The sequence below is a fragment of the Ceratotherium simum genome, chromosome 3, assembly GCF_057802395.1.
Source record: "Ceratotherium simum simum isolate JZ-2026a chromosome 3, ASM5780239v1, whole genome shotgun sequence".
Classification (NCBI taxonomy): domain Eukaryota; kingdom Metazoa; phylum Chordata; class Mammalia; order Perissodactyla; family Rhinocerotidae; genus Ceratotherium; species Ceratotherium simum.
The window spans coordinates 12100345-12116127 of NC_141902.1; the positions used below are offsets into that span (position 1 = coordinate 12100345).

At 35.4% G+C, this 15783-nt stretch overlaps 1 protein-coding gene across 1 annotated transcript in view; it reads right to left on the reverse strand.

Annotated features, from left to right (window-relative positions):
* Positions 1-15783, reverse strand: part of TTC6 (tetratricopeptide repeat domain 6) — a 189300-nt gene that overhangs the window by 82043 nt on the left and 91474 nt on the right. The window contains exons 8-9 of the mRNA XM_087429089.1: positions 8303-8398; positions 6122-6196 (exon numbers count right to left, since the gene is read on the reverse strand). Of these exons, the coding sequence (XP_087285215.1) occupies positions 6122-6196; positions 8303-8398 (171 nt within the window). The remainder of the gene's footprint in view (positions 1-6121; positions 6197-8302; positions 8399-15783) is intronic.

Genomic DNA, 15783 nt, shown 5'->3' on the forward strand with positions numbered 1-15783 from the left:
AGACTCACCAGGAAAAAAAGAGAGAAGGTACAAATAAGTAAAATCAGAAATGAAAGAGGAGAAATTACAACAGACACCTCAGAAATACAAAAGATTATAAGAGAATACTATGAAAAGCTATATGCCAACCAATTCGACAACCTGGAAGAAATGGATAAATTCTTAGAATCATACAACCTTCCAAAACTGGATCAAGAAGAAGTAGAGAATTTGAATAAACCAATCACCAGTAAGGAGATTGAAACAGTAATCAAAAACCTCCCCCAAAATAAAAGTCCAGGACCAGACGGCTTCCCTGGTGAATTCTACCAAACATTCAAAGAAGACTTAATACCTATCCTTCTCAAACTCTTCCAAACAATTGAGGAGGGGGGGAAGCTCCGTCACTCATTCTGTGAAGCCGACATTACCCTGATACCAAAACCAGACAAGGACAGCACAAAAAAGGGAAACTACAGGCCAATATCACTGATGAACATCGATGCAAAAATCCTCAACAAAATACTAGCAAATCGCATACAACAATACATTAAAAAGATTATACACCATGATCAAGTGGGATTTATTCCAGGGATGCAGGGATGGTTTAACATTCGCAAATCAATCAACGTGATACACCACATTAATAATATGAAGAATAAAAATCACACGATCATCTCAATAGATGCAGAGAAAGCATTTGACAAGATACAGCATCCACTTATGATAAAAACTCTGAATAAAATGGGTATAGAAGGAAAGTACCTCAACATAATAAAGACCATATATGAGAAACCCACAGCTAATATCATCCCCAATGGTGAAAAACTGAAACCTATCCCTCTAAGAACAGGAACCAGACAAGGATGCCCACTGTCACCACTCCTATTTAACATAGTACTGGAAGTCCTAGCCAGAGCAATCAGGCAAGAGAAAGAAATAAAAGGGATCCAAATTGGAAAGGAAGAAGTGAAACTGTCACTATTTGCAGATGACATGATTGTATATATAGAAAACCCTAAAGAATCCACCAGAAAACTTTTAGAAGTAATAAACGAATATGGTAAAGTTGCAGGATACAAAATCAACATACAAAAATCAGTTGCATTTCTATACACTAACAACGAAGTAGCAGAAAGAGAAATTAAGAATACAATCCCATTTACAATTGCAACAAAAAGAATAAAATACCTAGGAATAAACTTAACCAAAGAGGTGAAAGAGCTGTACATGGAAAACTATAAAACATTGCTAAAAGAAATTGAAGAAGACACAAAGAAATGGAAAGATATTCCATGCTCTTGGATTGGAAGCATTAACATAGTTAAGATGTTCATACTTCCTAAAGCCATCTATAGATTCAATGCAATCCCTATCAAAGTTCCAACAACATTTTTCACAGAAATAGAACAAAGAATCCTAAAATTTATTTGGAACAACAGAAGACCCCGAATAAGTAGAAGAATCCTGAGAAAAAAGAACAAAGCTGGAGGTATCACACTCCCTGATTTCAAAATATACTACAAAGCTATAGTAACCAAAACAGCATGGTACTGGCACAAAAACAGACACACAGATCAATGGAATAGAATCGAAAGCCCAGAAATAAACCCACACATCTATGGACAACTAATCTTTGACAAAGGAGCCAAGAACATACAATGGAGAAAAGAAAGTCTCTTCAACAAATGGTGTTGGGAAAACTGGACAGCCACATGCAAAAAAATGAAAGTAGACCCTTACCTTACACCATACACAAAAATTAACTCCAAATGGATTAAAGACTTGAATGTAAGACCTGAAACTATGAAACTTCTAGAAGAAAACATAGGCAGTACACTCTTCGACATCAGTCTTAGCAACATATTTTCAAGCACCATGTCTGACCGGGCAAGAGAAACAATAGAAAAAATAAACAAATGGGACTACATCAAACTAAAAAGCTTCTGCACAGCAAAGGAAACCATCAACAAAACAAAAAGACAACCTAACAAGTGGGAGAAGATATTTGCAAACCATACATCTGATAAGGGTTTAATCTCCAAAATATACAAAGAACTGATGCATCTCAACAACAAAAAAACTACCAACCCAATTAAAAAATGGGCAAAAGACCTGAACAGACATTTCTCCAAAGAAGATATACAGATGGCCAACAGACACATGAAAAGATGTTCAAAATCATTAACTATCAGGGAAATGCAAATCAAAACTACAATGAGATATCACCTCACACCCGTCAGAATGGCTATAATTAACAAGACAGGAAACAACATGTGTTGGAGAGGATGTGGAGAGAAGGGAACTCTCATACACTGCTGGTGGTAGTGCAAACTGGTGCAGCCACTATGGGAAACAGTATGGAGATTCCTCAAAAAATCAAGGATAGAACTACCATATGATCCAGCTATTCCACTGTTGGGTATTTATCCAAAGAACTTGAAAACACCAATGCGTAAAGATACATGCACCCTTGTGTTCATTGCAGCGTTATTCACAATAGCCAAGACTTGGAAGCAACCTAAGTGCCCATCAAGGGACGAATGGATAAAGAAGATGTGGTATATATACACAATGGAATACTACTCAGCCATAAGAAACGATGAAATCCAGCCATTTGTGACAACATGGATGGACATTGAGGGTATTATGCAAAGTGAAATAAGTCAGAGGGAGAAGGTCGAATACCGTATGATTTCCTTCATTAAGTAGTAGATAATAACAACAATAAACAAACACATAGAGACAGAGATTGGATTGGTGGTTACCAGAGGGGAAGGGGGGAGGGAGGAGGGCAAAAGGGATAATTCGGCACATGTGTGTGGTGATGGGTTGTACTTAGTATTTGGGTGGTGAACATGATGTAATCTATGCAGAAATAGAAGTATAACGATGTACGCCTGAAATTTATACAATGTTATAAACCAATGTTACTGCAATAAACAAAAAAATTTTAAAATTTAAATAAATAAAATGTCCGTTCTACCCAAAGCCATCTATAGATTCAATACAATCCCTATCAAAATTCCAATAGCATTTTTCACTGAAATAGAAAAAACAATCCTAAAATTTGTATGGAACCATGAAAAACCCCAAATAGTCAAAGCAATCCTGAGAAAGAAGAACAAAGGTGGAGGCATCACACTTCCTGATTTCAAACTTTATCACAAAGCTATAGTAATCAAAACACTATAGCAGTGGTATGACAGACACATAGACCAACGGCACAGAATCAAGAGCCCAGAAATTATCCCATGCACATACAGCCAACTAATATTTGACAAGGGAGCTAAGAATACTCAATGGGGAAGGGATAGTTTCTTCAATAAATTGTGCCAAGAAAACTGAATATTCACACGTAAAAGAATGAAATTGGACCCCTATCTTACACTACTCACAAAAATTAACTCAAAATGGATTAAAGACTTAAACATACAAACTGAAATTGTAAAACTACTAGAAGAAAGTACAGGGAAAAGGTCCTTGATATTGGTCTTGGTGATGATTTTTCGGATATGCCACAAAAAGTGCAAGCAACAAAGCAAAAATAAACAACTGGGGCTAAATTGAACTAAAAAGCTTCTACACGGTAAAATAAACAATCAGCAAAATGAAAAGGCAACCTACAGAATGGGAGAAAATATTTGCAAACCATCTATTTGATGAGGGGTTAATATCCAAAACATATACGGACTCTTACAACTCAATAGCAAAAAACCCAAACAATATGATTAAAAAATGGGCAGAGGATGGTCACGTAGTGGTTAAGTTTGAACACTCCACTTCGGTGGTCTGGGGTTCATGGGTTTGTATCCTGGGTGTGGACCTACACACCGCTCATCAAGCCATGCTGTGGTCCCACATACGTCCCACATACAAAATAGATGAAGACTGGCACAGATGTTAGCTCAGGGACAATCTTCCTCAAGCAAAAAGAGGAAGATAGGCAGCAGATGTTAGCTCAGGGCCAATCTTTCTCACCTAAATAAATAAATAAAAGGTGGGTGTTGTTTAAAAAAAAAAAAAATGAGCAGAGAAACTGAATAGAGATCTTTCCAAAGAAGGCATACAAATGGCCAACAGATTCATGAAAAGATGCTCAACATCGCTAATCATCAGGGAAATGCAAATAAAAACCACAAGGAGATAGCACCTCACATCTGTTGGAATGGCTATTATCAAAAAGACAAGAGACATCAAGTGTTGGCAAGGCTGTAGAGAAAAAGGAACGCGTGTGCACTGTTTGTGGGAATGTAAATTGGTGCAGCAACTATGGAAACACTATGGAAGATCCTCAAAAAATTAAAAAATTAAAAATAGAGGGGCTGGCCTGGTGGCATAGTGGTTAAGTTTGTGTGCTCTGCTTCAGTGGCCTGGGGTTCACAGGTTCGGATCCCAGGTGCAGACCAACACACTGCTCATCAAGCCATGCTGTGCCCGCATGCCACATACAAAATAGAGGCAGATGGGCATAGATGTTAGTTCAGGGCTAATCATCCTCAGCAAAAAGAGGAGGATTGGCAATGGATGTTAGCTAAGAGCCAGTCTTCCTCACAAAAAAAAAAAGTAAAAATAGAACTACTATATAATCCAGCAATCTCACTTTCAGGCATATCCAAAGGAAATGAAATAAGGATCTCAAAGAGATATCTGCACTCCTATGTACACTGCAGCATTATTCACAATAGCCAAGAAATGGAAACAACGTTAAGTGCCCATCAATGGATGAATGGATAAAGAAAATGTGATACATATACACACACACACACACAATGTTACATATATAGGCTATGTATATGTGTATATACGTACATGTATATGTGTATATACGTATATACACATATACATATATATACAGTGTTATATATGTTATATGTATACAATGTTATATATATGTTATATACATATACAATGTTATACACACACACACACACAACAATGGGATATTTTTCAGCCACAGAAAAGAATGAAATCCTGTCATTTGTGACAACATCGATGGACCTTGAGGACATTTTGCTAAGTGAAATAAATAAGTCAATAAGTAAATAAGAGAAAGACAGACAGATTGGTGGTTGCCAGAGGTGGGGAGTGGGGGATAGACGAAATGGGTGATGGCAGTCAAAAGGCACAAACTTTCAGTTATAAAATAAATAAGTCCCGGGGATGTAACATACAACACGATGACTATAATTAAAATACTTTATTGTATATTTGAAAGTTGCTAAAAGAATAGATCTTAAAAGTTCTCATCACAAGACACAAAATGTGTAACTGTGTGTGGTGATGGAGGTTAACTAAACTTGCTGTGGTGATCATTTTGCAATATATACAAATATTGAATTATTATGTTGTACACCTGAAACTAATATAATGTTATATGTCAATTATATATCAATAAAAAAATCTTTAGGATAGTGTCAGTGTACAGGGATATAAAACAGAGGATGAAAAAGTCAGTATGAAAGAAGAATGTCAGAAATGAAATAGGAAGCAGGCTAAAGTTAAACCGGTAAAAAGCAAGTTAGAAGCAAGTAATGTGGAGAATCAAGGAAGATGTCATATTCCAGAGAGAAAACAAAAGCTGGGAGCTGGAGGCCAATGCACTGAAGGAAAGCCCCAGCTGCTCAAGGAGGCCTGTGGAGTCTTGGTGCAGAGGAAAGTACGTTGCCTTTGCTAAGAAGAGGTGCAGGTTTAAGTTCTAGCTCTGCCATTTACCACTTTCTGATCTTTGCTGTTTCAAGTATAAAACAAGGATAATATCTATCTCACTTTCCTTCTCATCATGAGATTGTAAAGTTCAAGATCAAACTGGATGAGTGTCCATGAAAATGCTTTAAAACTGCAAGCCCAATGCAAGTCTAGGTTAATAAGTGACTTCATTTATAATATGCCAGGTAAAGTCAAACTACGAATATGAGACACCTCCAAGAGCTATTGAAAATCTTAAATTGGCACCCCAATCACAATCTTACAGGGTCTACCAAATGCCCACTCCAATCCAAACTTTCAGTCAACTCTGGATGACTGGATGAATCAACTGACTGCGTGATTTCAGGAAAGCAAACAAAAAAGCATAGGTCGTGATTATTACTAGAAATATAAACATTTCTTTTGAATAATAAAAACTGAAAATTTATCATACCTTTAATTGTGGAGATTGTGTGCTGAAACATTTTTGGATATTTTCAAATGATGCAGATTTTCTTAGGAAAAAAACCTGTGAAATAATCAAATGATAAATATCTATCGACTATAGATATTATTCGGTAAACTAAAATATCATATGACAGTTGGCTAAGGATAACTGTTTAGGTTAATTAATGAAATGCAGAAATACTAATTAAAATACAGGTTCTTACTCATTTCACTGACTTCACAGAATGGAGCAGAACTTAAAATCCATAAATTAATTTAGAAAAGTGCCTAATAATATAAACTATCTTATTTTTAAAAATGCAACTTAATATAATAAACACTTACCAAAGCTTTCTGGTGGGTACAAGTGGCACAGGTTGGTGTGAATGTGGCACAGATATGGTGAGCCATAATCCCCTTAGCCCTGGGGCTGCACTAACAGGACTTGGAGCAGCTACTGTCCCCTGAATAGTCACCTCTAATCATTTTACTCCACAGGACCTTTTACTCCACAGGACCACACAAATATTATCACTTATTATGAGAGCTACTAAATTAAAAGAGTTGGGAAGTACTACTATCTACTGGATAGAGTAGAAAGTACAAAAAAAAAAAAAAATGACATGTTCTATGTCCTCCAGCAGTATAATGGTGGAAAGACATAAAGAAATAACTACTATCCAAAGCAGCTGTGGCAATGACTAAGGATGGTGTGAATCAGGTGTAATCAGGTGTAAAGAGAGCAAGGGAGAGGGAGAGGGCAATTCTCAATGGGAAGGAACTTGGATAGACTGGCTTGAAGAGGTAGCCTCAGGGCTGGCCTGTGAAAGGTAGAGACATTTCCACAGACTGAGAAAGGGTTGAGAACGTCCCAGGCCAATGGAAGAGGCTTAGCAAGAACAGCGAAGTGTCACAGTGCAGGGGATTTTAGTCCCCAAGCACTCTGGTGCAGGCAGAACACAGGTACGTGAGGTTACATGGAAGCAGAGATATAACGGGAGGGAGGATAGAAAATAGAGTTGAGGCCAGGTCATGAGGCTTAGTGAGCTCTCTGACTTTATTTGGTAGGTGGGGTTACTCAGTTTGTTGAGACATGAGTGACATAATCATTCTTGTGTTTTCAGAATATAGCAGGGGGCAGTAGGGAGGATGGATTGGAAGAAGCGGTTACTAAAAATGGGAATATCTGACAGGTAGGTATAAAGCAGTGCTACCACAATAGTTTAGAAAGTGCAAATGGCATTCCAAACTAGAAAATGCCATTCGCTGGTTCAATTCTTTTATGTGATGCTCACTGCTCTAGGTGCTACAGATAAAACAGTGAACAAGAATGATATGACCCCAGGCTGGTGAGGAATAAAAAGATCAAACGTACATAAGGACAAATATTTAGTAAGTGCTACAAGGAAAATAGCAAAAGAGTGATCTATATTAAATAGAAACATTATCCCCTCCAAAAGAAAAGTATTACCTGACTGCATGGGGAACAAGGAAGGGGGCATAGACACATATTTAACCTGGTTATCCTACTAGAATAGAGATTTGATTGTCTCAGGGCACCAATACTCTCTACTGTGTGGCACTCAGCATCCCAAAACATCATTAGGGGAAGGAGAGGGCTGAGGGCACGAAGGAGAGAAAAACAAACTGCTTCTTGTTTGTCTCCCATAAAATTCAGGGCATTTTATTTAGCCACTTTTATTTTCATACCTTTCTTCTTCTCTCGATCACTATCTCTTTTCTCTCTGATTGTGTTTATTGTTTAATTAGCTTATTTGGATGCACTGTAATGATAATAAAGTCATAAGCATGAGTCTAGTCACCATTTACAGAATTCTCTGTTTCATGGCCATAAACAATTCCCCCATTTGGTGAAAAGATTCATTAACATGTTACTTTGATCATTTAAGACCTAGGCAAGAAGTGATAAATGAGTGCAAACCAGAAATTTTAGGAAAACTCACAGAAGATATCCTGCTATTGATTAGTAAATAATATCTTTTGAGTGTCATTAAGACAAAATATTTGAAAAAGAGGAAATGTGTCCTCGGCAAAGACACCAGGGAATGTTTTGAGGCATTTCCCGGAATGAGGAAGCATTAAGAAATAATTTCCAGAATTACTAGAAATAATATTTGAGCTGTAGGCAGAAAAAATTATAGACTAGCAGAATAAAAATTATACATACCCTAGAACTTCTTCTGCTATACTGATTTAAAGCAACGACACTTTCCTTGCTTTCAGATGAAAATTTCTCAGTTAAAATTCTGCTTGCTTGAACACTCTATGATAAAATGATAATAGTTTCAAATTATATAGTGGAATACTTTTAAAAGCCTATTATCACTGTTGCTTCATAGTACAACATTATTACCAAAAGAGAAATGTATAGAAAGTTAGAATTGTAGAAAACCAGAGATGCATCAAAGTCCAGCTACAGCCTTAGTATTTGGCTAAAACCCACAATTTGGCTTTAGCATTGGCCTTTAGCCAAATGGATACTTCCACATTATTTCTGGCATCCCTAGTCTTAGTAGCAATCACCAAGCCTGTGATCTCACAGGTTAGCACTGAATCTATTCAGCATATCAACATCAGGATTATGAATAATACATATCATTTGGATTTATTGTCAATACATAACTACTCACTGCCAAATATAAGTAAGCATTCTAAATGTTAATTGGAATGAAAATCTCCTCAAACACTTTATAATTCAAACTCTATGAGTTAATTAAGTTATATATGTATATTTATTACTGTAAGGGTAAACTGCTGCAATGATTAGGATTACTATTAAACGTGCTACTTCTCTATCTTGTAATCAGTGATTTGGATACATAGAAATAACTAGAAGATCTCAGTTTGATAGCCTGGGGGATTCATGATGAATTAAATCATGTCGCTGCTTTATTTGCTGAAATTTTCAGGTCTCAAACAACTAACATTTCAAATTCAAAAAATATTTATTCAATAGGAAATCAGATTTTAAAAGTATCATGTAATTATTACTGAGATTGGAGCAGATATGGAGAAGGCTATGGGTAATTTAGGAAGCACCAGCACTGAAGTTTTGTTCATCCTCTTCTGTTGTATTTTCATATAGCAGCTATAGCACAATGTAAGGTAAGAGAATTACTGGACGCAGCAGAAAGATACTTGGTCACTTGCACCACTATTCTTCAAAGACAAAGTATGTGAAACACAAGATTTTGGAATTATTTTGTCATATGCCTACACAAAATACTCAAATATGATGGAATAGCAGCTATTACATATTAAAAATAATGCTTTTAACAATAACAAGGACAAAAACCTTAATACTGTATTTTACAGATATCAAAACAGCAGAACTTCCTAATGATCAATAGTTGCTTTTTAAAAAGAGAACATGGTACGTATGCTGGAACCTGCCAAGATACTGCCCAAGCTAATGTGCCTTGAGAATGCAAGCACTGCTTACACGACATCTGATGTAAAAATCCTCCTTCTCTACTCCAGGGATATTGCTGAAACTGGTATGCATGCAATAAAAGCTGGGATGCAGATGGAAGTGGAAATAGTTTTGCTACCTTAAAAGTCAATTATGACTTCTGCTTCTAATTTTGGCAGGCTAAGTAATTTTGCTGAGGGCAGAAAGCTACATGTAACATGAAAAACATAATCTTCAAAGCATCAAAGAGCTAACAAGATGATGAAGAGATACAGGGCCAAAATCTAAGAAAAGGCAAGAACTTGGAACGGTAAGCCCAGTATTCAACGATGCTTTTGTTCTCAGGATGTTTGCCAAAGCTGCTGCAAATCTGAGCTGCAGATTGGCAGCTTCTTGGGGTAAGGGTGACAGAAATCGAAGCCCAGAGTCTACCTGAGTTATTTATACACAAATATAATATTAAATATATACAAAATATACAAGTATCTAAGGCTACACAGATGTTACACCCTCAGGGTTACACCCTCAGATTAAGAGTGAATGGAAGTAAATCAACCTTTGTGTAGACCTTCAGCCTGGGCTCTATCATGAGGTCAAGAAACTCAAGCCTCAACCTTAGATTAAGGCTGTCTCTGAGTGGTAAAGATACCAGGTTCTGACAAAAAATTTTCTCTGGAGAAAGGAACTGTCATTCTAGGTCTCAAATGTTTCCTAAAAATAATGTTTTAAATATGGTGATAAACATTTAAAGACAGACAGGTACACAAAGAAATAAAACACCAGAATGTAATAGATTTAGAGAAAAAAATACAAATTCTAAAAAGAAAAATACAAAACCAAATTTAAAAATACTGTGAACAAGTTTAACAGTATATTAGAAACAACTGAGGAAAGAATTATGAACCTGAACTATAATATAGATCAAAAGAAATAGCCCAGAGTCCAATATCAAGAGAAAAAAGAAATACATGTGATTAAAGTCCCAGAAAATGAAAGAGAGAACGGACAGAGGCAAAATTTGAAGAGATAATAACTAAAAATTTTCCATAGCTGATGAAAGACATCAAACCACAGATGCAAAAATCCCAATGATTCCAAATTGTGATAAATAAAAAGAAACCTGCAACTAGACACATCATAGTGGAACTTAGGGAAGAAAGAGAAAAACTTCAAAGTAGCCAGTTTTCAGGGAAGCAGAGAGTTAATTAACTTCAAAGGACTTGCACTTAAGATTCACTTCTCGACAGCAATAGCAGACACCAGAAAATAGTGGAACAACATTAGTGTGCTAAAAGAAAACATTTACCACATATACCATACCCAGGTAAAATATCCCTCAAGAATGGGGTAATATTAAGATATCTGAAACAAAGAAAAACAAGGGTTTCCACCGATTGCAGACCTCCCACTTCCCTTAAAGCAAATTCTAAAGGATATACTTTAGGCAAAGGGTAAAATGATTTCAGACAGAAAGGTCTGAGATGCTAGGGAAAAAAAGAGAGAGGGAGAGATAAATACATGGGTAAAATATAAGGAATATTGCATAAAATGATAATAATAATGTTTTGGGAGTTTTAAAAGATAAGAATCTAAAAATATATCAAAGTAAGAACATATTAAATCAAGAAGGGGTAAATGGAATTAAAAGGTTTTAAAGTCATTGCATTTTCCTGCAGGTGTATAAAGGTATTGATTAACATTAGATATAGATTAAAGATATTGATTAAAGGTAAAGATGAATATTCTAGAGAAACCACCATAGGAATAAGAAATAATATATATAACTTCCAAAATAGGGATGATAAAACACAATTTATCCAGATAGTTGAAAAAATAAAAATAAAATCAGAATATATTATATCCAGACCACTGCATTTTTTTAAAAAAGGAACAACAAAGATAAATTTAAGAAAGGGAATAAAAGGAGAATATAAAACAAACAAAAGTCAGAGTCTATAAAAACATAAATTAAATGGCAAGATAAAACAAAAAATATCAATAATCATAATATATATATATAAATAGGTTAAATTTGCTTTTAAAAAAGTAGGGCACACAGATCTTTGTATCTAAATACCATTTCCCATTCACAGGAACCAGGAGTCTTTGAACAAAGGTCTGATTCCAGTTATGGCGCATGGAAAGTGTCTTGGGCCCTCTTTTTGTGCCAGAAAGTCCCGTTGGATCCTTTTTCTTCTGGTCATTGGGTGTGAACAACCACCAGTATCGATTTACTTTTAGAACATCTTTCTAATGGATTACTCCATCATCACCAGTTCTAACCAATCCTTCTTATTCTTGCTACAATTCAGACTTTGTTCAGACAATTCTGCCCACTCTCAATTCCCCATATTCATACTTTCCTATATACAAAGATGGAAAAATACATGCCCATACTTTAGAAACATAATACAGTAGTTTGGAAAACATTGCACTCATGTTACAGGCTCTCCTACTGTGTCAGTTCAGTTAGGAGCAGATGCTACCAGTGGAGCATAAAAAGAGAAGCAGCAGTAGGTAGAAGGGGCCTTCAGACCATGATGTAGGTGTGACACCTGTGAAAGGGGAAGAGAAAGGAAGGATTGGGTAGGAAGAGCTTCAGACCACAGAGAAGTTCCGAGAAAGAGTCAGCTAGGCAGATGGAAAGTCCCTGAGCCAAAGCTGCCTGTTAAAACAATCCCACATCAAGCAGGAATGGGTCAGCTCTGGCAAGCCCCTTGTGCTCAGGCACTGGCCGGGAGCAGCCCAGAGGAAGAAGAGCCTTGGAGGGAACACCGTGGTAGATCTACAGGACAGCAGTTGGAGGCTAGCAGTCAAGTATGCTCCTCTCAACAGATTCTCTTGAAGGAGATGTGAGCATCACATTTTCATGGGTGCCACACGTACTTACACAAATTAATATTTGCCAATCTTTTACATTAAGGCAATCTTTTCATATGCCTTATGTTATTAACTTTATTTTAGCACATGGCATCTTTTTCCAAAAAAAACATATTATTTTCTTATGTAAATGAAAAATCTATACTACACTAAAAAGAAAGAAATGCAAATATACACCATAATCTTCCAAGATTTGAGTTACATATACACTTTAGCCAGGAATTCCAAATAGAAAAATATATATGTGTGCAAAGATATATGTTCAAATATCTTTTAAGTGAAAAAAATAGAGATGCAGAAAAATATAGATTACATGACTCCACATACGTAAAAACATTAACTTGCATACGCCTACATTACATAAATGAAAATGAAAATGTCTGAAACGATACACACAATGCATTTAACAATGATTAACTTCAGGGAGAAGAGAACTGGGGAAGGACAGCGTTCAAGGTGGGGAGCGCTCTTTATGCCATACACGTCTTTATTGTTTGAGTTTTTTCCACAAGAAAGCATTCATATACTACTCATACAAGTTCTTAAGTGATTTTAATAGGCCCGGCCACTTTGAAAACGGCACAGACAATAATACTGCTAAAGAAAATAATGGTAATTTAACAAAAGACAGAATAGAAAGAAAATTTTTAAAAGACAGAAACCACAAAATAAGACTAGTAAGACCAAATTAACCATATGCTTCTTATACGGCTCATTTAAAACAAACAAACAAAAAACACAACAAAGACAGGAGTAAAATGAAAATATTCCCGAACACAAACAGAAAAGAACACAGGGTTGGCCATATTAGAGTGGAATGCTAGCGTTAACTCGGCCAAAGTGGGTCATCTAAAATCGATAATAAAGAATAAACAGTGCTGAATTCATAATAAAGACAAAACAGCTTCTACTCACATAAAGTAAGAACTGTCAGTAACACTTGGAGAAATGGACAAAACATAACTGCACTGAAAAATTCCAACCAGTGTTTTTTAGATCAAAGGAAAGAAATATGCCATAGGAGAATGGAATATAACAATACAACAGCTATATCTATTATTAATTGAGCACTTACTATGCATCAGGCAATACATTATATAGTCTCTCATTAAATCCTCAGAACACCCACTCTACATACAAAATAAACTGAGACTTCAAGAGGCTAAGATACTAGTACGAGGTTATCCAGGAACTAAGTGGAATTCAAATCCAAGAGCGTATAATTGCGAAGCCTGTGCTCTGCTTAGTGCTGCCACAATGTAACAATGGTCACTGCATATAACACCATTGAATTAACAAATACTATTGGTACATCCAGTACACCACAAAGCAAATATCAATAAATTCCAAGAAATTGGTATTCTAAAGAATATATTTTCTTATGTTAATAAGGGTTAAGAATAAAATTTAAACAAAATAATTCCAAGTCAAAAAAGTTTAAAAAAAATTTCCCGTATAAGTAATGTATCAAAAAGATAATGAAAACTACAATAGAAATTATCTAGAAAATAAATGAACACACTATAAAAATGTATGAAATAAGATCAAAGGCTTACACAGAAGAAAATTATGAAGTATTTATATTACTTAAAAAGAAGATAAAGAAATTAATTAAACTTTCAGTGCAAGAAATTAGAAAAATGCCAAAAAGAAATGTCAACATTTTATGGAAAGCAGGAAGCCAATAACCAAAACATTTTCAAAGACAGAAGCAAAAAAAATTCAGAGGGGCAAAAGTTGAATTAATAACAAACCCAAAAGTTTTTTGGTCAAAGTTAGTAGGTTGAACTCATTTGTTTTTCTGGCTGACCGGCCATGGCATCTAACAGCTAGAGGATCATACATCATAAACTTTGTTAAAAAAATTAAACAGATGGTTTTATACTGGTGTGAAAATAGTAGTTTGACAAGTAGAGACTAAAACATTTGTAATTGAAAACAAATGAGAAAAAACCAAAAAAATTAAACTAATTGCCAAAAATTCTATCCTAGAGAAGAAAAAAATCTCAAAAATATCACTAGAAATCTGAAAGAAAATGATGCAACATTAGAAATGGAGATTAAAACTGAACAGAGAATATATACACACTCCGCATATAACTTATACATTTCAATCGAATAGATGGCTTTCTGTAAGAATACACGTTACCAATTAACTCAAGAAAAAATAGTAAACATGAATAACCCAAGAATTAGAAAGGAAAAATTTTTAATTGTCAAACAATTACCTTCCCAAATGGCTCACGTTTCCAATGAGTTCTTCCAAATTTTCAAGATTATTCCTTGTATCAATTCCAGAATATTAAAAAAGATGAAATGCTACCCAATTAACTTTATGAAGCAAGAATAACCCTGATAGCAGAGTACAAAAGAGGAAAAAAATATACTACATACATAGTTCACTATGAGTATATATTAAAAATAAAAATAAAATATTGCCTATCAGAATTCAACATGCTATTTAAGAATAATACACCACAATCAAGTAATCCAAGAAATATAAGGGTGTTTCAGTATTAACATTCCACACACGTAGTATCAGTAGGTCAAATATAAATGTGATTCCATTCCTGCCTTGGTTGCAGAAAAACTAAGAGGTAAATTAATGACGCCATTTCAAGCAACAACAGCATATATGAATAGAATTTATTTGATTTAATCTTACCTCTGACTTTATTATGCTATTACCCTTGTTATGCTTTCCCCATAATTTCTTTAACTTTTTTGTTTTATCTTTCTCTGATATATGTGTTCTAATAAGCTGCCTAAAATCCTGTGCAAATAAAATAATCCTAAATATCATTAAAAATTTATGCACAATGATGTTCATCACAGAATTATTTTATTTTATTTTTTGTGTATGTGTGTGACAAAGATCAGCCCTGAGCTAACATCCATGCCAATCCTCCTCTTTTTGCTGAGGAAGACCGGCCTTGGGCTAACATCTGTGCCCATCTTCCTCCACTTTATATGGGACGCCGCCACAGCGTGGCCTGAGAAGTGGTGCCTCGGTGCGCGCCTGGGGTCTAAGCCGGGCTGCCAGCAGCGGAGCGCGCACACTTAACCACTACGCCATGGGGCCGGCCCCACAGAAGTATTTTAAGACGAAAAAAATAAAGAAGAAAAGAGGGGAAAGGGTGAAAGAAAAGAAGATAAGGAAGAGGAGGAAGAATTTTTAAGGATGAAATAAAATGGACCAAAAAGGGGGCAGTAATTGTCTTGAGGAAGAAGAATAATAGATGATTTGGGTTTTCTTCTCTTGATCTTTCTAATTTTTAAAATAATCAGTATAAAATAAAATGAGAGCAAGTGAACACTCTTTAAGGGAAGAAGAAAAAAATTAACAATTGTATTGG